General features: G+C 43.7%; 1 protein-coding gene across 1 annotated transcript in view; it reads left to right on the top strand.

Annotated features, from left to right (window-relative positions):
- Window positions 1–23,449, top strand: part of PTGFRN (prostaglandin F2 receptor inhibitor) — an 85,277-nt gene extending 61,828 nt beyond the window's left edge. Inside the window, exons 7-9 of the mRNA XM_060090351.1 lie at window positions 15,460–15,567; window positions 19,919–20,224; window positions 21,708–23,449. Coding sequence (XP_059946334.1) covers window positions 15,460–15,567; window positions 19,919–20,224; window positions 21,708–21,874 — 581 coding nt within the window. The 3' untranslated portion in view covers window positions 21,875–23,449. The remainder of the gene's footprint in view (window positions 1–15,459; window positions 15,568–19,918; window positions 20,225–21,707) is intronic.
- Window positions 23,450–26,924: the final 3,475 nt, after the last annotated feature.

Genomic DNA, 26,924 nt, shown 5'->3' on the forward strand with positions numbered 1-26,924 from the left:
GTTAGAAGTTTCTGAATATGTAAATTCATACTCACCTGTAAAGATTCAGATATTAACTGATCAGTACAATGAATGCAAGATATTTGTTGAATTTAATTATTACCATTTATATTAAAGGTAAGCTATACCTTAGTAAAGTTTGTTTTCTATTAATATTATTTTGTATTATAACTTTTTATAGTGTATAATGAAATAATCTTCTGGCATCTAATAATCTCTTAATGTGTAGATTAATAAAGTGTAAATATTGATTTAAACCCTTAGATTTGGAAAGAGCAGAGGAAACACATGCTTCTTTTGTTGTGTATCTGCTTGTTTGTTTTCTAATAATAGCTTTATTGAGATATGGTTAACATACCATAAAATTCACCCATTTAAAGTGTCAATTCAATGGTTTTTAGTATATTCACAGATATATATGGTACAACCATCAGTAGTATCTATTCTAGAACTTTTTAATCACTCCAGAAAGCAAATTCTGTACCCGTTAGTAGTCACTCCCTCTACTCTCTACCCCTAGCCCCTGGCAACCACTAATCTCCTTTGTATCTTTATAGATTTGCCTTTTTGGACATTTCATATGATTTGAAGCATATACGTGGGCTTTTGTGACTGGCTTCTTTTGCTTAGCAAAATGTTTTCAAGATCCATCACATTATATCATGTGTCAATCCTTCATTCCTTTTTATGGCTGAATAATATTCCAGTGTGAGGATACACCACATTTTGTTTAGCTGTTCATCAGTTGATGGACCTTTAGATTGTTTCCACCTTTTGGCGATTATGAATAATAATATGCTGACATAAACATTAGCATACAAGTTTTTTTGTGGGCATAAGTTTTCATTTCTCACCTAGGAGTGATGCTGGATCATACGGTAACTCTTTTTAATTCTTTGAGGAACTGCCAAATTGTTTTCCAAAACAGCTGCACCATTTTACATGCCCACCAGCAGTGTGTAAGGGTTCCAATTTCTCCACATTCTCACTAGTGGTTATTTTCCATCATTTTTATTATAGCCAACCTAGTGGATGTGAAGTAGTCTTTCATTGTGGTTTTAATTTGCATTTCCTTAATGACTGTTGATGTTGAGCAGCTTTTCATACAGTTATTGGTCATATGTGTATCCTCTCTGGAGAAATGTCTATTCAAACCATTTGCCCATTTTTAAATTGATTTGTCTTTTTATTGTTGGCTAGTAGAGCTTTTCATAGTTTGAATACAAAAGTCCCTTAACAACATATGCGATTTGAAAATATCTTCTCCTACTCTGTAGTCTTTTCACTTTCTTAATTGTGTCCTTTGAAGCACCCAAGTTTTTAATTTTGATGAAGTCCAATTTATCTATTTTTTCTTTTTGTTGCTTGTGTTTTCGGTGTCATATCTAAGAAAACATTGCCTAACCCAAGGTTGTGAAGATTTACACCTATGGTTTCCTTTAAGAGTTTTACAGTTTTAGCTCTTACATTTAGGGCTATGATCCATTTTGAGTTAATTTTTGTGTGTGGTATGAAGAAGGGATTCAGCTTTATTCTTTTGCATGGGAATACCTAGTTGTCCTGGCACCATTTGTTGAAAAGTCTGTTTTTTCCCCATTGACTTGTCTTGGTACACTTGTCAAAAATCATTTAACCACGAATATAAGTGTTTATTTCTGGACTCTCAGTTCTATTCTGTTGATCCTTATGTCTTTTCCTGTACCAGAACCACATTGTTAACTTGCTATAGCTTTCTAGCAAATTTTGAAATCAGTGTGAGCCTTCCAGCTTTGTTCTTTTTCAAAATTGTTTTGGCTATTCTGGGTCCATTGCATTTCCAGATGAATTTTAGGATCATTCAAATAAATTAATTAATTTCTGCAGAAAAGACAGCTGGGACCTTGATAGGGATTGTGTCGAATCTGTAGATCATTTTGGAGAGTATTACTATTTAACAATCTTGTTTTCTAATCCATGAGCATGAGATGTCTTTCCATTTATTTGGATCTTTTAAAATTGCTGTCAGTGGTGTTTGTAGTTTTCAATGTACAGATGTTGAACTTCTTTCATTAAATTTATTCTAGGTATTTTATTCTTTTTGATGCTACCATAAATTAATTGCTTTCCTAATTTCCTTTTCAGTTCATTGCAAGTGTATAGAAACACAATCGACTTTTATAAATTGGTCTTGTATCCTGCAAACTTGCTGAACTTGTTTATTAGTTCGAATAGTTTTTTTTTGTTGACTACTTAGGCTTTTTTTTATGATATCATTTATATGTGGAATCTAAAAAATAATACAAATGAATCTATATATAAAACAGAAACAGACTCACAGACATAGAAAACAAACTTATGTTTACCAAAGAGGAAAGGGAGAGGGGGAGGGATAAATTAGGAGTATACGATTAATAGATACAAACTATTGATACTATACATAAAATAGATAGCAACAATGATTTATTATATAGCACAGGGAACTATATTCAATATCTTATAATAACCTTATAATGGAAAATAATCTGAAGAAAACATATATAACTGAATCACTTTGTTGTACACCTGAAACTCACAATATTATGAATCAACTATACTTCGACTTTAAAAAATGCAAAAAAAAAAAATTAACAAGGAGTAAGTACCAGTCTTCTTCCATAATCTAATAGGCTGCTTTGTGTAGAAACTTCTAGGTATAGGAAAATTGTAACTGAAGTCATTCTTTTAAGTCTTAGAAATGGAATATAAGTGTTTGTCCTTAGCTTTGAAGAGCAGTATAAAACTATGTCCCTGAAAATGGCATAGTAATAAGATTTATTCATTCAGTTATTCATTCACTCATTCACATTTTAAATTCAACAAATAGTTATTTGGGACATTCTGTGTGCATAATACCATACTAGGGGATGCGGAGGATACAAAGATGTATAAAACAAGATGTCATCCCTCACAGAGTTTACAATCTAGTTGGGAAAATAAAATTTGTGCACAATTACCTAGACTGCAATGTAATATATGACCCAAGGAAATTTTTTCACTTTGATACAACCAACTTCACTGAGCACTTGTGTTCCTATGTTTTACTAGGTCCTAAGAATACAAATATGAATACAACACTTGTAATACAGAAAAAGTCTTGGATTCAAGTTGGTCTTCATAAGGAATGACTGTGTAGCACTTAGAGCTTGAGGAAGAAGCAAGTTTCTTATCATCAGAGGCGTGATTCATAGGCTGGTGGTGATATTTGCAGAATATAGAGAGAAGGACTTAAAACACAAGCTGATTGATCACCGTATTTAACCATTACATTCTTTCCAATCTTGAGACTTTAAATTTTGTGCTTCTTTCAAAGGTAGACAGGTGTTTCAGAAGTTCTCAAGTCATCACGTGTCTGCTCCAGATTTAGATGGAGTCTTCCTCCTATAGTGGAGTTGAAACATTTCTTTAGAAGTACTAGTGCTTGTGTTTTTTTTAATATAAATTTATTTATTTTTGGCTGCATTGGGTCTTCGTTGCTGCACACAGGCTTTCTCTAGTTGCGGCGAGCAGGGGCTACTCTTCGTTGCGGTGTGAAGATTTCTCATTGTGGTGGCTTCCCTTGTTGCGGAGCACAGGCTCTAGGCGCGTGGGCTTCAGGAGTTGTGTCTTGTGGGCTCTAGAGCACAGGGTCAGTAGTTGTGGCACACAGGCTTAGTTGCTCCATGGCATATGGGATCTTCCGGACTAGGGCTCAAACCCGTGTGCCTGCACTGGCAGGCGGATTCTTAACCACTGTGCCACCAGAGAAGTCCCCTAATCAGTGTTTTTAAACATAGTGAGTCCCATCAGCCCAGAGGACACTGTTTGTGGTCATTTTCTTTTCTTTTTTTAATTAAAAGTAATTGTATTCTTTTTTTTTTTTACAACGGTGTGTTAGTTTCTGCTTTATAACAAAGTGAATCAGTTATACATATACATATGTTCCCATATCTCTACCCTCTTGCGTCTCCCTCCCTCCCACCCTCCCTATCCCACCCCTCTAGGTGGTCACAAAGCACCGAGCTCATCTCCCTGTGCTATGCGGCTGCTTCCCACTAGCTATCTATTTTACGTTTGGTAGTGTATATATGTCCATGCCACTCTCTCACTTTGTCACAGCTTACCCTTCCCCCTCCCCATATCCTCAAGTCCATTCTCTAGTAGGTCTGTGTCTATTCTCATCTTACCCCTAGGTTCTTCATGACATTTTTTCCTAAATTCCATATATATGTGTTAGCATATGGTATTTGTCTTTCTATTTCTGACTTATTCACTCTGTATGACAGACTCTAGATCCATCCACCTCATTACAAATAGCTCAATTTTGTTTCTTTTTTTTTTTTTTTTTTTTTTTTTGCGGTATGCGGGCCTCTCACTGTTGTGGCCTCCCCCGTTGTGGAGCACAGGCTCCGGACGCGCAGGCTCCGGACGCGCAGGCTCAGCGGCCATGGCTCACGGGCCCAGCCGCTCCGCGGCATATGGGATCCTCCCAGACCGGGGCACGAACCCGTATCCCCTGCATCGGCAGGCGGACTCTCAACCACTTGCGCCACCAGGGAGGCCCCTCAATTTTGTTTCTTTTTATGGCTGAGTAATATCCCATTGTATAGATTGCCACATTTTCTTTATCCATTCATCTGATGATGGACACTTAGGTTGTTTCCATCTCCTGGCTATTGTAAATAGAGCTGCAGTGAACATTTTGGTACATGACTCTTTTTGAATTATGGTTTTCTCAGGGTATATGCCCAGTAGTGGGATTGCTGGGTCATATGATAGTTCTATTTGTAGTTTTTTAAGGAACCTCCATACTGTTCTCCATAGTGGCTGTACCAATTCACATCCCCACCAGCAGTGCAAGAGTGTTCCCTTTTCTCCACACCCTCTCCAGCATTTATTGTTTCTAGATTTTTTAATGATGGCCATTCTGACTGGTGTGAGATGATATCTCATTGTAGTTTTGATTTGCATTTCTCTAATGATTAATGATGTTGAGCATTCTTTCATGTGTTTGTTGGCACTCTGTATATCTTCTTTGGAGAAATTTCTATTGAGGTCCTCTGCCCATTTTTGGATTGGGTTGTTTTTTTTTTTTGTTAGTGAGCTGCATGAGCTGCTTGTAAATTTTGGAGATTAATCCTTTGTCAGTTGCTTCATTTGCAAATATTTTCTCCCATTCTGAGGGTTGCCTTTTGGTCTTGTTTATGGTTTCCTTTGCTGTGCAAACGCTTTTAAGTTTCATTAGGTCCCATTTGTTTATTTTTGTTTTTATTTCCCTTCCTGTAGGAGGTGGGTCAAAAAGGATCTTGCTGTGATTTATGTCATAGACTGTCCTGCCTATGTTTTCCTCTAAGAGTTTGATAGTTTCTGGCCTTACATTTAGGTCTTTAATCCATTTCGAGCTTATTTTTGTGTATGGTGTTAGGGAGTGTTCTAATTTCATTCTTTAATATGTAGCTGTCCAGTTTTCCCAGCACCACTTATGGAAGAGACTGTCTTTTCTCCATTTTATATTCTTGCCTGCTTTATCAAAAATAAGGTGACCATATGTGCGTGGGTTTATCTCTGGGCTTTCTATCCTGTTCCATTGATCTATATTTCTGGTTTTGTGCCAGTACCACACTGTCTTGATTACTGTAGCTTTGTAGTATAGTCTGAAGTCAGGGAGCCTGATTCCTCCAGCTCCGTTTTGCTTTCTCAAGATTGCTTTGGCTATTTGGGGTCTTTTGTGTTTCCATACAAATTGTGAAACTTTTTGTTCTAGTTCTGTGAAAAATGCCAGTGGTAGTTTGATAGGGATTGCATTGAATCTGTAGATTGCTTTGGTTAGTAGAGTTATTTTCACAATGTTGATTCTTCCAATCCAAGAACATGGTGTATCTCTCCATGTGTTTGTATCATCTTTAATTTCTTTCATCAGTGTCTTATAATTTTCTGCATGAAGGTCTTTTGTCTCCTTAGGTAGGTTTATTCCTAGATATTTTATTCTTTTTGTTGCAATGGTAAATGGGAGTGTTTTCTTGATTTCACTTTCAGATTTTTCATCCTTAGTGTATAGGAATATAAGAGATTTCTGTGCATTAATTTTGTATCTGGTACTTTACCAAATTCATTCATTAGCTCTAGTAGTTTTCTGGTAGCATCTTTAGGATTCTCTATGTATAGTATCATGTCATCTGCAAACAGTGACAGCTTTACTTCTTTTCCAATTTGGATTCCTTTTATTTCCTTTTCTTCTCTGATTGTTGTGGCTAAAACATTCCAAAACTATGTTGAATAAGAGTGGTGAGAGTGGGCAACCTTGTCTTGTTCCTGATCTTAGTGGAAATGCTTTCAGTTTTTCACCATTGAAGACAATGTTGGCTGTGGGTTTGTCATATATGGCCTTTGTTATGTTGAGGAAAGTTCCCTCTGTGCCTACCTTCTGGAGGGTTTTTATCATAAATGGGTGTTGAATTTTGTCAAAAGCTTTCTCTGTATCTATTGAGATGACCATATGGTTTTTCTCCTTCAATTTGTTAATATGGTGTATCACATTGATTGATTTGCATATATTGAAGAATCCTTGCATTCCTGGAATAAACCCCACTTGATCATGGTGTATGATCCTCTTAATGTGCTGTTGGATTCTGTTTGCTAGCATTTTGTTGAGGATTTTTGCATCTATGTTCATCAGTGATGTTGGCCTGTAGTTTTCTTTCTTTGTGACATCCTTGTCTGGTTTTGGTATCAAGGTGATGGTGGCCTCGTAGAATGAGTTTGGGAGTGTTCCTCCCTCTGCTATATTTCAGAAGAGTTTGAGAAGGATAGAGGTTAGCTCTTCTCTAAATGTTTGATAGAATTCACCTGTGAAGCCATCTAGTCCTGGGCTTTTGTTTGTTGGAAGATTTTTTATCACAGTTTCAATTTCAGTGCTTGTGATTGGTCTGTTCATATTTTCTATTTCTTCCTGATTCAGTCTTGGCATGTTGTGCATTTCTAAGAATTTGTCCATTTCTTCCAGGTTGTCCATTTTATTGGCATAGAGTTGCTTGTAGTAATCTCTCATGATCTTTTGTATTTCTGCAGTGTCAGTTGTTACTTCTCCTTTTTCATTTCTAATTCTATTGATTTGAGTCTTCTCCCTTTTTTTCTTGATGAGTCTGGCTAATGGTTTATCAATTTTGTTTATCTTCTCAAAGAACCAGCTTTTAGTTTTATTGATCTTTGCTATCGTTTCCTTCATTTCTTTTTCATTTATTTCTGATCTGATCTTTATGATTTCTTTCCTTCTGCTAACTTTGGGGTCTTTTTGTTCTTCTTTCTCTAATGCTTTAGGTGCAAGGTTAGATTGTTTTTTCGAGATGTTTCCTGTTTCTTAAGGTAGGATTGTATTGCCATAAACTTCCCTCTTAGAACTGCTTTTGCTGCATCCCATAGGTTTTGGGTCGTCGTGTCTCCATTGTCATTTGTTTCTAGGTATTTTTTAATTTCCTCTTTGATTTCTTCAGTGATCACTTTGTAATTAAGTAGTGTATTGTTTAGCCTCCATTTGTTTGTATTTTTTTACAGATCTTTTCCTGTAATTGATATCTAGTCTCATAGTGTTGTGGTCGGAAAAGATACTTGATACAATTTCAGTTTTCTTAAATTTACCAAGGCTTGATTTGTGACCCAAGATATGATCTATCCTAGAGAATGTTCCATGAGCACTTGAGAAAAATGTGTATTCTGTTGTTTTGGGATGGAATGTCCTATAAATATCAATTAAGTAAATCTTGTTTAATGTATCATTTCAAGCTTGTGTTTCCTTATTTATTTTCATTTTGGATGATCTGTCCATTGGTGAAAGTGCGGTGTTAAAGTCCCCTGCTATGAATGTGTTACTGTCGATTTCCCCTTTTATGGCTGTTAGTATTTGCCTTATGTATTGAGGTGCTCCTATGTTGGGTGCCTAAATATTTACAATTGTTATATCTTCTTGGATCAATCCCTTGATCATTATGTAGTGTCCCTCTTTGTCTCTTCTAATAGTTTTTATTTTAAAGTCTATTTTGTCTGATATGAGAATTCCTACTCCAGCTTTATTCTGCTATCAATTTGTATGGAATATGTTTTTCCATCCCCTCACTTTCAGTCTGTATGTGTCCCTAGGTCTGAAGTGGGTCTCTTGTAGATAGCAGATATACGGGTCTTGTTTTTGTATCCATTCAGCCAGTCTGTGTCTTTTGGTGGGAGCATTTAATCCATTTACATTTAAGGTAATTATCGATATGTGTGTTCCTATTCCCATTTTCTTAATTGTTTTGGGTTTGTTATTGTAGGTCTTTTCCTTCTCTTGTGTTTCTTGCCTAGAGAAGATCCTTTAGCATTTGTTTTAAAGCTGGTTTGGTGGTGCTGAACTCTCTCAGCTTTTGCTTGTCTGTAAAGGTTTTAATTTCTCCATCAAATCTGAATGAGATCCTTGCTGGGTAGAGTAATCTTGGTTGTAGGTTTTTCTTCTTCATCACTTTAAATATGTCCTGCCAGTCCCTTCTGGCTTGCAGAGTTTCTCCTGAAAGATCAGCTGTTAACCTTATGGTGATTCCCTTGTGTGTTATTTGTTGTTTTTCCCTTGCTGCTTTTAATATGTTTTCTTTGTATTTAATTTTTGATAGTTTGATTATTATGTGTCTTGGCGTGTTTCTCCTTGGATTTATCCTGTATGGGACTCTCTGTGCTTCCTGGACTTGATTAACTATTTCCTTTCCCATATTAGGGAAGTTTTCAACTATAATCTCTTCAAATATTTTCTCAGTCCCTTTCTATTTCCTCTTCTTCTTCTGGAACCCCTATAATTCGAATGTTGATGCGTGTAATGTTGTCCCAGAGATCTCTGAGACTGTCCTCAGTTCTTTTCATTCTTTTTTCTTTATTCTGCTCTGCAGTAGTTATTTCCACTATTTTATCTTCCAGGTCACTTATCTGTTCTTCTGCCTCAGTTATTCTGCTATTGATCCCTTGTAGAGTATTTTTAATTTCACTTATTGTGTTGTTCATCATTGCTTGTTTCATCTTTAGTTCTTCTAGGTCCTTGTTAAATGTTTCTTGCATTTTCTCTATTCTATTTCCAAGATTTTGGATCATGTTTACTATCATTATTCTGAATTCTTTTTCAGGTAGACTTTTATTTCCTCTTCATTAGTTAGGTCTGGTGGGTTTTTATCTTGCTCCTTCACCTGTTGTGTGTTTTTCTGTCTTCTCATTTTGCTTATCTTACTGTGTTTGGGGTCTCCTTTTTGCAGGCTGCAGGTTTGTAGTTCCCGTTGTTTCTGGTGTCTGTTCCCAGTGGGTAAGGTTGGTTCAGTGGGTTGTGTAGGCTTCCTGGTGGAGGGGCCTAGTGCCTGTGTTCTGGTGGATGAGGCTGGATCTTGTGTTTGTGGTGAGCAGGTCCACGTCTGGTGGTGTCTTTTGGTGTGTCTGTGGACTTGTTATGATTTTACGCAGCGTCTCTGCTAATGGGTGGGGTTGTGTTCCTGTCTTGCTAGTTGTTTGGCGTAGGGTGTCTAGCACTGTAGCTTGCTGGTCGTTGAGTGAAGCTGGGTGTTGGTGTTGAGATGGAGATCTCTGGGAGATTTTCTCCGTTTGATATTATGTGGAGCTGGGAGGTCTCTTGTGGACCCGTGTCCTGAAGTTGGCTCTCCCAAGTCAGAGGCACAGCACTGACTCCTGGCTGCAGCCCCAAGAGCCTTTCATCCACATGGCTCAGAATAAAAGGGAGAAGAAAGAAAGAAAGAAGGGGAGAGAGAGACAGAGAGAGAGAGTGGGAGGGAGGGAGGGAGAGAGAGAGAGAGAGAGAGAGAGAGTGGGAGGGAGGGAGGGAGGGAGAGAGAGAGAGAGAAAGCAAGAAAGAAAGAAAGAAAAAGAAAGGAGAAGAAAATAAAATAAAGTAAGATAAAATAAAGTTTTTAAAATAAAAAATTATTAAGAAAAAAATTTTTAAGTTAAAAAAAAAATGGACGGATAGAACCCTAGGACAAATGGTGAAAGCAAAGCTATACAGACAAAATCTCACACAGAAGCATACACATACAGACTCACAAAAAGAGGAAAAGGGGAAAAAATAATAAATCTTGCTCTCAAAGTCTACCTCCTCAATTTGGGATGATTCGTTGTCTATTCAGGTATTCCACAGATGCAGGGTACACAAGTTGACTGTGGAGATTTAATCCGCTGCTCCTGAGGCTGCTGGGAGAGATTTCCCTTTCTCTTCTTTGTTCACACAGCTCCCGGGGCTCAGCTTTGGATTTGACTCCGCCTCTGCGTGTGTAGGTCTTCGGAGGGCGTCTGTTCTTCGCTCAGACAGGACGGGGTTAAAGGAGCCGCTGATTCGGGGGCTTTGGCTCACTCAGGCCGTGGGGGAGGGAGAGGCACGATGCAGGGCGAACCTGCGGCGGCAGAGGCCAGCGTCTGACGTTGCACCAGCCTGAGGCGCGCCGTGCGTTCTCCCGCGCAAGTTGCCCCTGGATCACGGGACCCTGGCAGTGGCGGGCTGCACAGGCTCCCAGGAGGGGAGGTGTGGATAGTGACCTGTGTGTGCTCGCACACAGGCTTTTTGGTGGCGGCAGCAGCAGCCTTAGGGTCTCATGCCTGTCTCTGGGGTCCGCGCTATTAGCCGCAGCTCGCTCCCGTCTCTGGAGCTCCTTTAAGCAGCGCTCTTAATCCCCTCTCCTCGCGCACCAGGAAACAAAAAGGGAAGAAAAAGTCTCTTACCTCTTCGGCAGGTCCAGACTTTCCCCCGGACTCCCTCCCGGCTAGCCGTGGTGCACTAACCCCTTCAGGCTGTGTTCACGCCGCCAGTCCTCTCCCTGCGCTCCGACTGAAGCCCGAGCCTCAGCTCCCAGCCCTGCCCGCCCCCGGCGGGTGAGCAGACAAGCCTCTCGGGCTGGTGAGTGCCGTTCGGCACCGATCCTCTGTGCGGCTTTGCCCTCTCCGCTTTGCCCTACGCACCCCTGTTGCTGTGCTCTCCTCCGCGGCTCCAAAGCTTCCCCACTCCGCCACCCGCAGTCTCCGCCCTTGAAGGGGCTTCCTATTGTGTGGAAACCTTTCCTCCTTCACGGCTCCCTCCCACTGGTGCAGGTCCCGTTCCTATTCTTTTGTCTCTGTTTATTCTTTTTTCTTTTGCCCTACCCAGGTACGTGGGGAGTTTCTTGCCTTTTGGGAGGTCTGAGGTCTTCTGCCAGCATTCAGTGGGTGTTCTGTAGGAGTTGTTCCACGTGTAGATGTATTTCTGATGTATCTGTGGGAGGAATGTGATCTCCGCGTCTTACTCTTCCGCCATCTTCCCCCGGCCTACTTTGGCTTTTTAAATATAGGATCATGTCATCTATTGATACAAATAGAGGTGGTTTTATTTCTTCTATTCAGTTTTACTAAATGCCTTCTAATTATTTTTCTTGCCTAATTGCCCTGGCTAGAATCTAGTACAGTGGTGAACAGTAGTGGCACAAGTGGACATCCTTGTCTTGTTCCTGATCTTAGGGGGAACTTTCCCCATTAAGTATCTTTTACCCTTAAGTATCATGGTCACTGTGGGTTTTTCATAGACACCAAATATTGAATTGAGGAAGTTTTCTTTCATTCCTAATCTGTTGAGTGTTTTTATCATGATGAAGTGTTGGGTGTTGTCAAATGTTTTTTCTGTGACTCTTGAGATTCAGATGATTATGTGTGGTTTTTGCCTTTTATTTGTGTATCTGTTTTATTGCCTATAGGATTTTATTCCAGTTTGTTTTGCATTTGTTATTTGATGTTTCTTTAAAACTGTTTTGAGAAAGAGGGGAGACATAAAATCTTTTGTATGTATTTCTAGGTGAGGAATGGGCATTGAATGTATTTCTTAGTTCTTTAAATCTCAGCATAACAGATGAAATCACTGTAGCTTACAGGTTGAATAGACTGCCTAAGGTTTTTGCTTTGTTTAATCCACGGAGTTGTCATGGCCAGTTCACAGTTTAATTAAGAGGAGCTGCCATCAAATCCAGCACCCAGCACAATGCCATAGCCCCGAATAGCTCCAAGAAAACATTGACTTGATAGTGAGAGCCTTTACTTCCTAAAAATTAGCAGCACACGGTAAAGCACATGTAACAAAGAGATCCTTCCTGGTGTCCACCTTTCTGTCCTCTGCTTTCAGGACACTTGCCTCTTGGTATGCGGACTGTGTTCCCCAAGGGGTCCTACTGAGTTGTAACTTCTACTGATTCAAAGTATGAGGAGGAATAATATGGTTTAAATGTGATGATGTTAAGGACTTTGGCCTTTTAAAAGAATAATAATAAAGTTTTTCTCCTTAACAGAGAAGTTTGAAAATACAGTAAAATACAAGGAAGAATCACCCATAATCTTACCAGAGACTGTTAATTGGTGGTATTCGTCTTCCTAGAATTTTTCCCTTGCATGTTTTCTTCATAACTTTGAAATCAGGCTGTATATGCAATTTTATGACCTGCTTTCTGCCCTCCCCCACCATTATAAGATAAACATTTTCCATGTTATAAAAAATTCTAGGTAAATACCCACCTTAATGACTACACTTGCTAGAATTTGGTTAACCATTATCCTACTGACGGACATGCAGACAGTCTGTAGTTTTGGCTTTCACAAAAATACTGTCATTTACAGCCTTTTTTTAGGGGCGAGAGTTGGAGCATGGTTTGTGTCAATGTTTGTGTTTAAAAGCTAAGTGGTCCATGTACTCTGCAGACTAGGAATCCAGGGACATGTAGTGACTCTGCTTGTTCACTTAAGTTATCTGTGCTGTAGTCTGTCATCTGTGAAGTTAACCAGACACATCCCCTCAAGAAAACAGCATTACCACAGAAATTGACCATAATAAAAATATTGCTAAGCCTGGGATAATGACCCACATTAACAGTGAGCTGTTCATTTCGTTCGAAGGAAATCCGCTGCTGTGAATAGCTCACAATGCAGGCCTTTTCCCTGGTCCTTGTCTGCACGGTGAGCACGGCACAAATGCTCTGTTGTTCCCACGGCCGTGAGGGGAAATGAGAACAGTAACTTGTGACCTAGAAGGCATTTTGGATTTTTTTGGGAAATATAAAGACAAGAAAGTGAAATTTGTCCAAATAATAAGGTAAAGGAAATATGTCCAAATTTCCCTGCTGTTTCAAAGTAAGTAAATAAGAACCTAAATCCATTATGAGGATCTCCTTGTGTTTTATTATCTTGTGTTCTCTTAGAAGGGGCCTGGATACGTTAAGAAAGCCCCCATAGTGTACTTCTATTTATAACCATGAAATTTCTAGTCAGAGAAAAAAAACCGTCAGTCCCTATTGCTCACCATGGTTGCTACTAACCTGTCCTCATGGATGACCATATATGGCATGAAGTCCCCCCAGTCATTACCACTGAGCCAACTCAGAGCAACTGGCTTAATCCTTTCCCACCTCACTGCTATAAACAGAGCAAATCCAGGGTGGTAAGGACCTGAGGGAACCATGGCTGAGCCGAGTTAATTGAAGGATGTGATGTCTAGAAGTAGGGAAAGTTTCCTTGTCCTTTTTGCTTTCATCCCTTTCCCCTTGTCCTGGGGCTGCCATTCTGTTACGTTCTCCATGCCCTAGACTGAATCTGAGTACTCAGCAGAACCTGCCCAGGGCTGCCTAATGCCTCAAGGTTTCCATGTTCTACAACCATCCTTCACCCTTCTCCCAGCAAAACACAGATTACTCATGGACTTGGTGTTAAGAAAGCCATCTGATGAATTCATCTTACTACTCATGTTGAAATGAAAGTATAGTCTTTTCAATTTTTTGCCTCATTGGTTCATATGACCTTTTACTCTCTTTCTCACAGTCATTTCTTTTGGCTGTTAAAACAAAAAGTACCTTTTCCTTTCTGGTAATCTGATTTTAAAGGTAGTTACACCTGTATTCTTAGCTTCTAGTGAGTTTCAGAATCATTGTCCAGGGCCATCTATCTTTGCTTTCCAGAAAACCCAAGGGAAATCCCCTAGCATTGGTGTTCTGGAATCTTCTTCAGGTTTGCCTATTCCTAGACATTAGGAATTGGCATAAGGTAAATATTAAGCTCTTAGGATCAGATTGGCCTAAAGCTATGTAATACTGTCACCTAAAAGTGAGCTGTAAAGGGGTTAAAAACAGAATGCAGTACCTAGCCCTTCTCTCTGCCTAAGGAGGGGATCGGAGCTGCAGATTTCTTGCATACAAGGCATACCTTTTTTTTTTTTAATTTAGTAAGTCATTTGTGCCTAGTTATGAAATAGCACAATAATAATTATGCCTACAGTCAAATGCATCCAACTGACTCTATGGTAAATATTATTAACTTCTAGCCCTAAATTCTTTTTACTTAATTCTTCACATTTTCTTGCTCATACATATGCTCATTGCCTTACAACTTAGAAACTTGGAACAACTCTGCCTTGCAGTGAGTCGATGATACGATGAGGAGTCAGCATGGTTTGTGTAGAAACATCCTCTGGCCTTTGGAAGAGGAAAGGGGTCTTTTATAAAAGTAAACTGGGTATCAAGGGAGAGTTTCAGAAAGGTATGCAAGACAGATCCTATCTGAGTAGTTTTTATTTTTATTTTTATTTATTTATTTTTGTAAATTTATTTATTATTTATTTTTATTTTTGGCTGCGTTGGGTCTTTGTTGCTGTGCCCGGGCTTTCTCTGGTTGCAGAGAGCGGGGGCTACTCTTCGTTGCGGTGCGCGGGCTTCTCATTGCAGTGGCTTCTCTTGTTGTGGAGCACAGACTCTAGGCTCGTGGGCTTCAGTAGTTGTGGCATAGGGGCTCTAGAGCGCAGGCTCATTAGTTGTGGCATGGGCTTAGTTGCTCCGCGGAATGTGGGATCTTCCCGGGCCAAGGCTCGAACCCGTGTCCCCTGCATTGGCAAGTGGATTCTTAACCACTGCGCCACTAGGGAAGTCCCTGGGTAGTTTTTAAAAGGAGTTTCCACGTTTCCTCAGTTTCTCACAGCAGATTGGAATGAATCGCCTTCAGTGCTCCCACCATGCTTTATAGAAATGTCGTCATTGTTGGCATTACTGGATTTCAGCCTCTTAATAGCAGGGCCCATCGCCAGCACCCAACACAATGAGGCTGCTCACTCTTTCAGGACCAAAAGCGTCCCTGATTTAGTCCTGAACCCTCTGGCCTCTGAGCCACTCTGGCCTGGAAGTGAACCATGTGCAGCCAGAAACAGCCCAGGCTGTACCAGGATGGGAGGTGGGTGGCCTTCAAATGAGACCATGGTTGTAATTTTAAGATGAAGCTCCTATACTTAATGCACATGTCTCTCTGAATAGAAGGAAAGCAATCTTAGGACACCTATTTTGTGAATTTCTAGCTCAGTTCCAAGGAAGGGGATCCCACATTTAGATGCCCATTTGCACACCAAGAACAGGATTTAAACAGAAGTGTGAAAGAGGATCATGAAGTGGCATTGCTTTCTTCCAGGTCCTATATTTAATGCCTCTGTGCACTCGGACGCGCCATCAGTCATCCGGGGAGATCTCATCAAATTGTTTTGTATCATCACTGTTGAAGGAGCAGCCGTGGATCCAGGTACTTTCCTCCATCCTTCCCCTTCCCCATATTTCTTTTTGTAAGTGTTTCTCATATCATCCCCACTGTGTTACACAGATGTGGAGGTCATGGATTGGATTGGCTGTTTATTCCCAAACTGCCTAGCTCAGCAGTATTCAGTAGGTGTTTAATAAGGATGTGTTGAATGGATGCAACTATCTGTTTGACGATTTGGAAACACAACCAGACATTTGCATGTGTTCTCAGGGTGACCTAGTGGCCACTTCGGGGGCTGATTCAATCTCGTTTGCAACCCACTGACAGAGTCTGGCTCCCTTGCTTTTTGTCTTTCATTCATTCATTCATTCAGCTATTTATTGAACTCCTATAAACAGGTGCTGTTCTAGTTGCTGGAAATAGAGGAGTGATCAAAATGCACCATGTCTGCCCTCATGGAGCTTGCAGCCTAGTTAAGGAGACAAACAGGAAAGAAATCACCATATGATATAATATCAGATAGCGATTAACACTCTGAAGAAATACAGAGCAGAGGAAATGAGTAGCAAGTCACCACGGGGAGCTATTGTAGTTTAAATTCTTAGGAAATCTTTGTAAATCTTTTCTTTGCAGAGAATACTAGCACTGCCAACAGGATACCTAACAGTTGTGGGCCAGCAGCCTTACACTTTTTCTCCTTGGCCCCCTTAGTACCTGGTGCTGTTCTTCTCACTCGTAGACCCTCAGGGTTTGAAAGAACATTAAATGCATGTAGGTGTTGCCCTCTGTTGCTGAGCAGGACTGTACCCACCTCTGCCTTCTCCTAAAGAGCCCGTGGAGACCCTGACTCACTGCCTGGGGGATGCCCATGCTCTGACCTTGGGTGTCTTTGTACTGCCCACCCCATCATAAGCAGAGCCATGGCCTCACAGATTTGTGCCTCAAAAAGGCCAAATTGTGCAGGGTTCGCTAAGTTCTGTGCAGAGACCACGGGATGTGTGGCCCTGGGGTGGAAACTGGAAGCAGGTTTTCATTCTGTGTTCAGGGCAGGCTGTCAGCGAAGTGACGGTGGGCTGTATTGGGTCTGGCGTGACCAACAGGAGAGGGGCTCGGGCTGCCACCCCCTGAGGTCTGGCTACTGCACGGACTCCAGCTGAAGGTTCAGGTGTGGCTAGTTCAGGGTCAGCAAACCTTTTCTGTAAAGGACCCAGGTAGAAAGTATTTTTGGCTTTGTGGGCCAGATGATCTCTACAGCAACTCCTCTACTCTGCTGTTGTAGAGGGAAAGCAGCCGAAGAGAGCAATGTAAACAGATGGGCCTGGCTGTGTTCCAGTGAAACTTTATTTACAAAAACAGGTGGTAGGCTGCATTGGACCTGCAGGCTGTAGTTTACTGACCCCTGGACCAGTTGATTGATACCGAAATTGACTCTCATAGGGGACTTGAACGTGGTTGAGCTTTAGAGGTAGGAAAAAGGAGAAGAGTTTGTGGAAGATGTAAAGAAAGGCAAAGAAAAAAACCCATTCAAAACAACAGAGGAGTCAGCTCTGTCCTGGGGCTTAGGAAGGAGGAGCTTATAGGTCTTGATTGAGCCACCATGTCTGTGGAGATTGCCAGGAAGGGGGGGGGGCAGGGAGATCCTTTTCAAAAGTTGGAATAACGTAATACCATTTTTACCCTTAAAGCTCACTTATAAAAAATTTTAAAAAAAATTTAAAAAGCTCATTTATAGAGATATACAAAAATAAATCATTTAAATGCTCTTTCTCAGTAAATTGATAGGTCACCAACTGTGCCCTTAATATAAGTCTTTTCCTCTGGTGTAATTGCAAAAGCTATAGGTAGCTGTTATCTTGCAGATCACAATTTTCCAGAACTTTGCACTCTTAGACTGCATGGGTGTAAGATTCTGAATAATTAAACACAGGTCGTAATTTCGTTTTTCCTCTCGCATCCTGTGGGCTGTGAAGGAATTCTCTTCCGGAAAGGACATGTGGCCCAAGTGGGCCGAGTGCCAAGGCAGGGGGAGGGGCAGGGGGAGACCACGGCCCTTTAGAGGTGGTGTCTTAGGTCAGGTTCCCTAGAAGCAAAGCCTGAGACAAGCGTGCGAGTGATTAATTGAAGATGTGCCCTCAGAGGAAACGATGAGAGAGTGAGGCAATCAGGATAGAGCATGGAAAGACGCCAGGCAAAGATCTTCAAAACAAGTCTAACTCCCTGTGGGGAGCTCCAGAACATGGGTTGTACCACAGAGTGTGACCTCCTTGAGCTAAGGGACTAGGCTTTTATATCCCCGCCACCCCAATTTGTCAGTCATTGTCCACAGTGAATGGCTGGGGAAGGGTAGTGTTTCTTCACCTCCGGGGGTGGCTCTCCAGGAGGTGGCTTCTGTCAACTAAGGCCAGTCCTCTGGAGAAGGGTACCGGTGTGAGAGCTTAGCAGGCAGCACCTGCAGCATCTGGGGGCCCAGAGCTCCAGCTGTTTGGGGCGGAGCACCACGAGCATCTGCTGCAGGCGGCAGTACCCTTCCTGTTACAGCATCTCTTAGTACAGACCGTGGATGTTGAACTGTGGCGGTAAGGATGTTCATGGCGGCCAACTATTATTGAGTGCTTACTATATTCCAGGTGCCATTCTAAGCACTTTATAAAGCTAACTAACTATGGATGCTATTGTAATTTCCTTTTCCAGATAAGGAAACTAAGTCACAGTGAACTTAAGTGAGTCACCCAGGTCACTAGGCTAACAAGAGCCAGTGCTGGGATTCTAGCCCGGGTAGCCTGACCCTGCAGCCTGGCCACCGCACTGTACGGCACAGCAGGACTGGGGTTAGAGTCTGGACACAAGTAATGGGGACACAGCTGTGACTCTTTGCCTTCAGTAACCACCCGGCGCCTGCAGGTGACAGCAACACTGAGCTAGTTTTCACTGAGGACCTGGGAGTGATCTGGGGGCCCACTCTGCCTGGGCACTGTGAGGGTGTGAGTACATTGACCGCACTCCCTCTGCCCCCAGGGTGTTGGTCTTCTTGCAAGAGATGACCCTCACCCTTGGAACAATCAAATGTTGTGTTCAAGGGCCACAGTGGATCGATGGGGAGGAAAAAATAATATTTTGGTGCATCAGAGTAGAGGGCTGACATCACATATGTAGAGTTGAGATTTGCCTGTGGCCCTTAACACTTTTAGACTGAGTTGAAAAGGAATTATCGTTTGAATAATTTTTTAGAAATTCTCGCTTTGGGGGAACTCCCTGGCTGTCCAGTGGTTAGGACTCCACGTTTCCACGGCAGGGTTCGATCCCTGGTTGGGGAACTAAGATCCCACAAGCCATGTGGCGTGGCCAAAAAAAAAAAAATTCTTGCTTCTAGTTTGGCTTATATTCTTTTTTTAATATGTAAGAATCTGAATATAATTTATTTGCCTTATAATGTGCTTTTTGAGGTTATTAGTGTATTTTTACTAAACGGTGGTTTCTTTTTGTTTAACAAAAATTATGTTATTTAACATGTGTACAGAAACCCCCGTCAAGCGAATGTAAGATAAAGCAGTGTTTGTGGCCTCCCAGTCCTTTCTTGCTTGCTGGGTGACTCTCAGACCTGATACAGCTGGTGTCACTTGGTAGCAGTCAAAAGAAGAGGTCAGAGGTGTAGGATGTGCACTCTATTTCCACGTTCTATGAGAACTACCACTTGAGCCAAAGCTGTCTTTCTCTTATGCCCATATTAATTTATGTGAGGCTGTTAGAACCTTAATTTTGCAGAGTACTTGACGATTCCGCAGCATGACTCTCTGGGACTGTTAAACTGTGTTCAGTTTTCTCAGCTTGACATATTTTTCCTCTTGTTTTGAACTTAAGCACTTCAGGGGGAAAAAAAATCACAGCGAACAATAAAATCTAAACTGTTTACAACTCTCCATTTTGTACAATTCACTTTATGTCCGTGTCATTCCTTACGACTTTTGTGTCCTTCCTGTCGTGGGTTCTTCTGCCTCAACTGCCAAAGGACCCTGCTTTCTTTGGGAGACAGAGCGTTCGATGTCACCACATACCAGCCTTTCATCCCGTGTTCTCTGGAGGAGACAGTTTGGGGCTGTGCTCCTTCAGCTGGGTAGTGGCAGTGGCGTGGTGAAGAGGGTGCATTCTCGAGCTAGACTCCTGGGGTAAGCCACACGCTCTGTGACCTCCTTGCTGTGTGACCTCAGTTATTTGGTCCTGCCACAGAGTGGGAAGTGTGATAGTACCTTCATCATGGGGTGTTGTTGAGAGGATTCGGGGAGACCCAAGGCACGTGGAGCCGTGCTGGCCCACAGTCAGGTTACAGGCATGTTAGCCGTACTTGGTACTTCTGCCCGCGGCACTGACCCCAGCGTTTTGGCTTGGTCCTCCACAGACGACATGGCCTTTGACGTGGCCTGGTTTGCGGTGCACTCCTTCGGCCTGGACAAGGCTCCCGTCCTCCTGTCGTCCCTGGATCGGAAGGGGATTGTGAACACCGCCCAGAGGGACTGGAAGAGCGGCCTCAGCCTGGAGCGCGTGAGCGTGCTAGAGTTCTTGCTGCAAGTGCATGGCTCTGAGGACCAGGACTTCGGCAACTACTACTGTTCTGTGACTCCGTGGGTGAAGTCACCCACCGGTTCCTGGCAGAAAGAGGCAGAGATCCAGTCCAAGCCCATCTTTATAACTGTGAAGATGGATGGTAAGAATGACACGCAGATAACCCTCTTGGTGTTTGGGGAATGTCTTCTCTCCATTCTCTGCTGCCGCTGACGGGATCCAGGTTCCCACCCTTGGAGGAATGTGCCTGCTTTCTCTCTAGCCTGGCCCGGGCCTGTACCCAGAAAGAGCACACACAGCCCTTTGCTGTTTTCCCAGCTTTGGTATCGTGTGTGCTGGAGCTACCACTGGGAAATGATTTTTAAGACTTACTGGAGAGATTTTCCATGCTTTCTCTAAATTCTGTACACACCCACTTTGCTGTGTCCTCGGGTTGGCACGGATACTGCCAGGCAGGGGCAGAGACCAGATCAAGAGAGTGGGTCCAGGTCTCTAGGAGGGGCTGCACGTGGGTTCCTGCCCCTCTTATCCTCCTACTGGTTCTGCTTCTTGGTAAAGGGGGTTCCTCCTGGATGGGAGGGGGAGCTCCCAGCCTTGTTGGCCCACACTGACCACCACGGTCAGCCTAAAGCACCATGGTCAGCAGGCCCCCTTCCCACCCCTCTGCTCCCTGGCCTCTCAGAGTATGGGCAGTTGTTCCTTGGTTAATGAGAAACATGTCTTCTCTGCAAAAAGTGTCAGAGTAAACGTTAACTGAAAACTCATGGAGAGAATTCAAGTCCAGGTGCCACCCAGGATTAAGTAGGAGCCTTTGAGTGTGTTACCCTGATGATGTGTCAGTTTGGCGGAGACTGGAATTGGAACCCCAGCTCCTCCACAGGTGACTTAGCCTTTCTAATCCTTCGTTTCCTCTCTTGTTAAATGGGATAATAATCTCTCCTGGGGCTGTTGTATTAAATGTCAGGCAAACAACCATAGTGCCAGCCTCCACCCAAGACGTGCTGGTACTTTGGGGGACGGGGACGTGGGATTTGAGGGTGTGGGATCTAAACAGTGTTTGTGCATTCCTGCAACTTAGGCATTTATACCATATTTGCCTCTTAGAAATGTCTTGCTTGCAGTTACTCCATATGAAAACCCAGATTTACTAAACAAGTAGGGAGTGATTATTCACTTTGCTAGATAATTTACTATAGTGTTACTTAAAATAGCTCCCCTAGTACACTTCAGTTATCTGATGCATAGAATTGATTTATGTATGGTTTTCTTAAGGATGCATCTGCTGCCGAATGTGTGGTGCCCTTATACTGACTTTTAAAAATCAATCTCCTGCCAAAACCCTAAAAAGCAAGTTGACATTCAAAGACACTGAAGGAGAATCTTTTTTTTTTCCTGGCTTTCTGCTGCCTTCCCGCAAAGAACTGGGTAGGGAGACATTTGCTCATTTTTTGGACACGTATGGCCGAGCTGCTCTTGTCTCAAGCGCCATGCCAGGTGCTGGGTACAGGATGCATGAGGTCAGATCCCTGGTGGAGACGCCGTGGCAATGGAGAGGGGAGGCGGCGGTCTTCTCCGAGGCCCCCCCTCGCATCACTGACCCATTCCCTCTGGTCTTTCCCTCCCAGTGTTGAATGCCTTCAAGTACCCGCTGCTGATCGGCGTCGGCCTGTCCACGGTCATCGGGCTCCTGTCCTGCCTCATCGGGTACTGCAGCTCGCACTGGTGCTGTAAGAAGGAGGTTCAGGAGACGAGGCGGGAGCGCCGCCGGCTCATGTCCATGGAGATGGACTAGCCGGTGCCGGGAAAGGCCGGGACGCAGGGACGTTCGAGGAGCAGTTTGGGCGAGAAGAGGACAGTGATCTTTTAACGTGACGTGTGTTACACTAAAAACCAGTCCTCTCTAATCTCAGGTGGGACTCGGCGCTCTCTCTTTTCTGCATGTCAAGTTCTGAGCGCGGACATGTTTACCAGCACATGGCTCTTCTTCCCACGGCACTTTCTGATAGAACAATCGAGTGTGTGTTTTCCCGACGGCGGCTTTTTAATGGTTAACCTCTGTCTAATTTTTTTCTCCTACTGGTTTATAGATCTCTGGCTTGTGTGTGTTTCTACCTTTTGTTTCGAGGGGTTGCGGTGAGGAAGGGGTGAAGGCGTTCAGAGTTCTTTGTCTCGAGTGAGAACGGAAGGGCCCGCTTGAGAGCCGGCTTCTGAATCGGAGGCACGTGCTGAGAGAGCGGCTAAAGGCGACCCTGCACCCCTGCCGAGGGACAACACAGACCAGTGCCGAAGGCTAATTTGTGGCTTTTACTACCCTCCCCCACCCCCTATTTTCAGGGGGTTTAGACCACATTTGAAATCTAAACCTGCAGTCCGTAACTTCCTATCGGGCCCAAATGCATTTTTTTCTGATTTGGTTTTTTGCTTCTCTGCCCCCTTTCCATTTCTTTCGTATCTGCTTTATGTGCGAGTGCTGAAATGGCCCTGGAATTGAGAATTTGGCTTTCCACCAAGCACCTTATCTTGCCACCTTAGCCTTAAGAATGCATATGAAGAAAAATGCACAGCCACCTCTGTCCAGGGCAGTAAGAAGACCTGCAAGGAAGAGGAGGTTGGGGACAAGGAAAGGAACAGACAGTCACTTCCGTAGTTCGGAGGCCACCGTGCCTCAGGGGGCCCTGGGGATTGCAGAAGGGGGATCCTGGGAGTTGGGTGCTGGAGCTCGTGCCCGGAGGGTCAGTGGTGCCAGGGGTGTGTCAGGCGGAAGAAGCCACCTCTGTTCTCTGTCCTGCCCTTTGTGAGAGGCAAAGGCCTTGTGCGTCTGCAGGGGGAGCCATGGATACCCCACATCCTTCGTGGGCTGCAGGGGCTCCTTAATGTGGCGGTGAATTGCTGCTTGCAAGACTGACTTCACGGAATCAGAAATTACCTGGAAGAACCATGCATTTTCTATGACCTTTTCAGTCCTTCAAGTCTTTTTAAAAATCCCCTGCAGGGGATTAGTGAGAAAGGGTATACTTTGTGGTATGTTGGCTTTCCTATTAGGAACACAAAGGAAACCCAGCAATTTATATTGCCATGTGAACAGCCTACAAAGTAGATCTGAGAGCAGTCCGTTTTGCCTGATCACTCATACCAGGAGAAGGACAACGGACCCAGAGAGATCTTCCGCCCCCCGAAGTGTCTCCCCCTGCACAGCGCTGGCTTTTCGGAAGCATCCCAGTGGGGTTTCCTGAGGCTCACTGGTGACTCACGCTCCACATTGCAATCCTCTGTGCTTTTATCCTGGCTCTGAAGGATCTAATACTGCTCTGTCTTCCAAAGGGGAAAAAGATTCGTTTGTTTTGAGCAATAAAGTAATACAAAATGATGGCCATTCATGTGCGGCTCTTTGTCACAATGGGCCAGACAGCCAACTCCTCGGGCTCACCATCTTCCCCTCCACTTCCCTCCCTCTGTCACCCGCGATTCGTTCTGCACTTATCACCAAATCACCCCCAGGAGGCAAGTTTCCACCGAATTTTTTCCTTTTGGTTTTGCCCACAGAGGGGACCGCTCACGTGATAGAAACTAGATTTTGCACTAATGGTAGCAGCACAAATGAATTCCAGGCCTAGCATCTGTGGCGGGAAGACGGGCAGCAGGTCCGCCCCACCAGAGCACGGATGACTAGAGGAAGGGAAGGAGGCCTTGATAGCACTAGATTTGGGTGTTTCCTGCATGCCATTTCCTAACTGGGCCGCTCCAGAGGAGGTGGGTCACAGGTGATTGTGCAAACAGGAAATAGAAACAGGTGCTGTGTTAGGAACAGCCAGTGCCCTTTGAGCCCTTGCAGTTATCATGCCTCCTAAAAGAAGATTCAGGATTGTTGTAGTTCAGGCCCTTGACAGGAGGAAAGGGTACTTGGCTTTGGACGTGACCAGGTGGCCCCAGGTGTATGTAAAACCACGGATGAGTCACAACTGACACTTATTGGCAGGAAAGGTGACACGTGCTCATACACTGTACCTTTTCCTTTCAAACTGCTGTTGCAGTTCAAGGCTGGGGCTGTTAAGGCATTGACCGCCCCCCTAGCCCCACCCTCTGTCCACTGGGCTGGTACAAAGTGGGGAGAAATCCCAGGGCGTTGTACCAAGGGCCTCCTTCCTTCCAGGGGCATAAACTTGGCTGGAATATGTGTCCCGTTCAAAGCGTGAGACGTACTCTTTTGTTGTACCAAATAGGGCCCCCACTAAGTGCTCTTCTGGAAGAGGTTCCTGCCAGAAGCACTGGTATGAATGGAAGGACCCAGCCACGATTCACACAGATGAAATTGCACTGCTTAACACAAAGAAACGATAAAAAGTTTGGCTTTTTTTTTTTCTAATCATAAAAATATCCCCAGAAGGAGCCTAAGCTATGTTCTGATAGAAGCCTCAAAATTACTTTCAATTGTTTACTTTATAATGTTTACATACACTTTTCACTTTTTTAAAAAAAGAAAATCCAAGCTCTGACTTTTAAACAACTTTTCAGGTTTTTCATGGGACGGTGGAACTCTGACTCACCAACTGGATTTAAATCTTAATTTAGAAATTTATTTATTTGTGCGTTTTCTCCCCTCCTATCCACGTGGCTTTCCCTAAGATCCTCGTAAAGGTGGCCCCTCCTGCCCAGACCCTTGTCTGTTTTCCCTGGTGGCTCTTGCTTCTTGCTTTGCAGACTGCCTGCAGCCATGATTTTGTCACTGACATCTGTGAGCCAAAGACTGAGCCTCTCTAGCAGGAATAATAAGCAATACTACACAACTTGCTACTTTCAGAAACTTTTTTTAGCATCACCGATGACAACAGAGGAAGAAGGGAACTGGGATTTGGGTAAGTTCTCCTCCGCTGTTTGACCAAATTCTCAGTGATAAATATTGTGTGCAGATAACTAGGAGAAAAAAGTTGACTTTCTTTCTTTTTTAGTGTGGCACATATGGATCTGCTGAATTTTATGTAGACAAAGAAAGGGTCCTGTGTATTTTTGTCCATATCCAATGTTATATGAACTAATTGTATTGTTTTATACTGTGACCACAAAATATTATGCAATGCACCATTTGTTTTTTATTTCATTAAAGGAAGTTCAATTTAAATTGAAGTTGTGTGAGGCACTTGATCTCCGCCTCTGTTACCCTTTTATCTCCTCCGCATGAGGGACTGTGACTGAATTCCGGTTGCAACTCGGGCACCTTCTGATCTCTTGGAATCCTGTGAAATCATTGTAGATATTCACCAAAGATAAAAGAAGAAATGGATTTAACAGGATCAATATTGAGATTCCCACCAAGTGGAAAGGTGAGGGCTAGGATCCTGTTGCTGATGGATGGTCTCTTGGTCTTTCCGTGAATTCCCATGACCTTATAGGACGCCTGTCAGGAAAGAGAGAAGTTAGAGGTTGTTCCTCTCTGCAGATGAGGAAACACACCCAAGTTCTGTGACTGTATTGTGCCTGGGACAGAACGGCTTTTCTGACTCATGACCCAGTCTGGAGCCAAACTAGTCCAGAAGGTGCTAGTCCCCGTATTATATAAAAACAGTGCTTTTGGGCTTCCCTGGTGGCGCAGTGGTTGGGAGTCCGCCTGCCGTTGCAGGGGACGTGGGTTCGTGCCCCAGTCCGGGAAGATCCCACATGCCACGGAGTGGCTGGGCCCGTGAGCCATGGCCTCTGAGCCTGCGCGTCCGGAGCCTGTGCTCCGCAACGGGAGAGGCCACAACAGTGAGAGGCCCGCGTACCGCAAAAAAAACCAAAAAACAAACAAAAAAACAGTGCTTTTTCCCCAGGCCACTGGCTTCAGGGACCTGCACAGGAGGAAGTGCCGGGAGCCCCACCTCCCTGCTGGCCCCTGGAGCAGCCGCTCAGCCTCGGCTGGGCTTCCCCATATGTGTCCTGGGCAGGGACCACCTCACTTGTGAGGTCTTCAGGGGCTGGGTCTGTGTCCCGGTTACTAACCTTGGCCCTGATCCAGGCATAAGAGAAGGGACTGACGGTTTATAAATGCACAATTAACGTTCTGCCGGGAGAATAGCCCGACACTACACACTTCTCCATGAAGATGGAGGACTCTGTTCACATCAAAATGCTGACACAGTCAGAGCTGGTCTTCAGCAGGTCCCATACTGATTGCTGAGCCTGTTCCTGCCTCAGTTTATATTAAAAGTAAAACAGAAATTTGCTTGCACACCTCCTGTGGCCTAGGCATTGTGCTAAGCATAGAAAACCTACCACTTATGTCCTTTCCTAGAGGCCTTCGCGCCTGCTGTTTGCTCGTTCTAGAAACCTCTTTCCACCTGTTCCAACTCCTACTTCTCCTTCAGGTCCCAGGGAGCCTTTTCTGCCCCTCTAGGCTAGGAGAGGAACCCCTGACAGATGCTCTGGTTGTCTGAAAGTGGCCCGAGGGCAGGGACCCTCACCGCTGTGACAATAGCTAACTAACACTAGGATGCTTAGACGTGCCGTACACCTGGGCAAGTGCCTCAGGTCACCCTGAGGTGACTACAGCAGAAGACTTCTTACCTGCTCTTCATGTAACTAGATCTTCCAAGTAACAGCCACTCCATGCCCTCTTACCCACAGACTAGTGTGTGTAGCACACTGCTTTAAAATACAGGTTTTAGGGCTTCCCTGGTGGCGCAGTGGTTGAGAGTCTGCCTGCCGATGCAGGGGACACGGGTTCGTGCCCCGGTCCGGGAGGATCCCACATGCCGCGGAGCGGCTGGGCCCGTGAGCCATGGCCGCTGAGCCTGCGCGTCTGGAGCCTGTGCTCTGCAACGGGAGAGGTCACAACAGTGAGAGGCCCGCGTACCGTAAAAAAAAAAAAA

Source organism: Mesoplodon densirostris, chromosome 2 (assembly GCF_025265405.1).
Source record: "Mesoplodon densirostris isolate mMesDen1 chromosome 2, mMesDen1 primary haplotype, whole genome shotgun sequence".
In the NCBI taxonomy this organism is placed as follows: domain Eukaryota; kingdom Metazoa; phylum Chordata; class Mammalia; order Artiodactyla; family Ziphiidae; genus Mesoplodon; species Mesoplodon densirostris.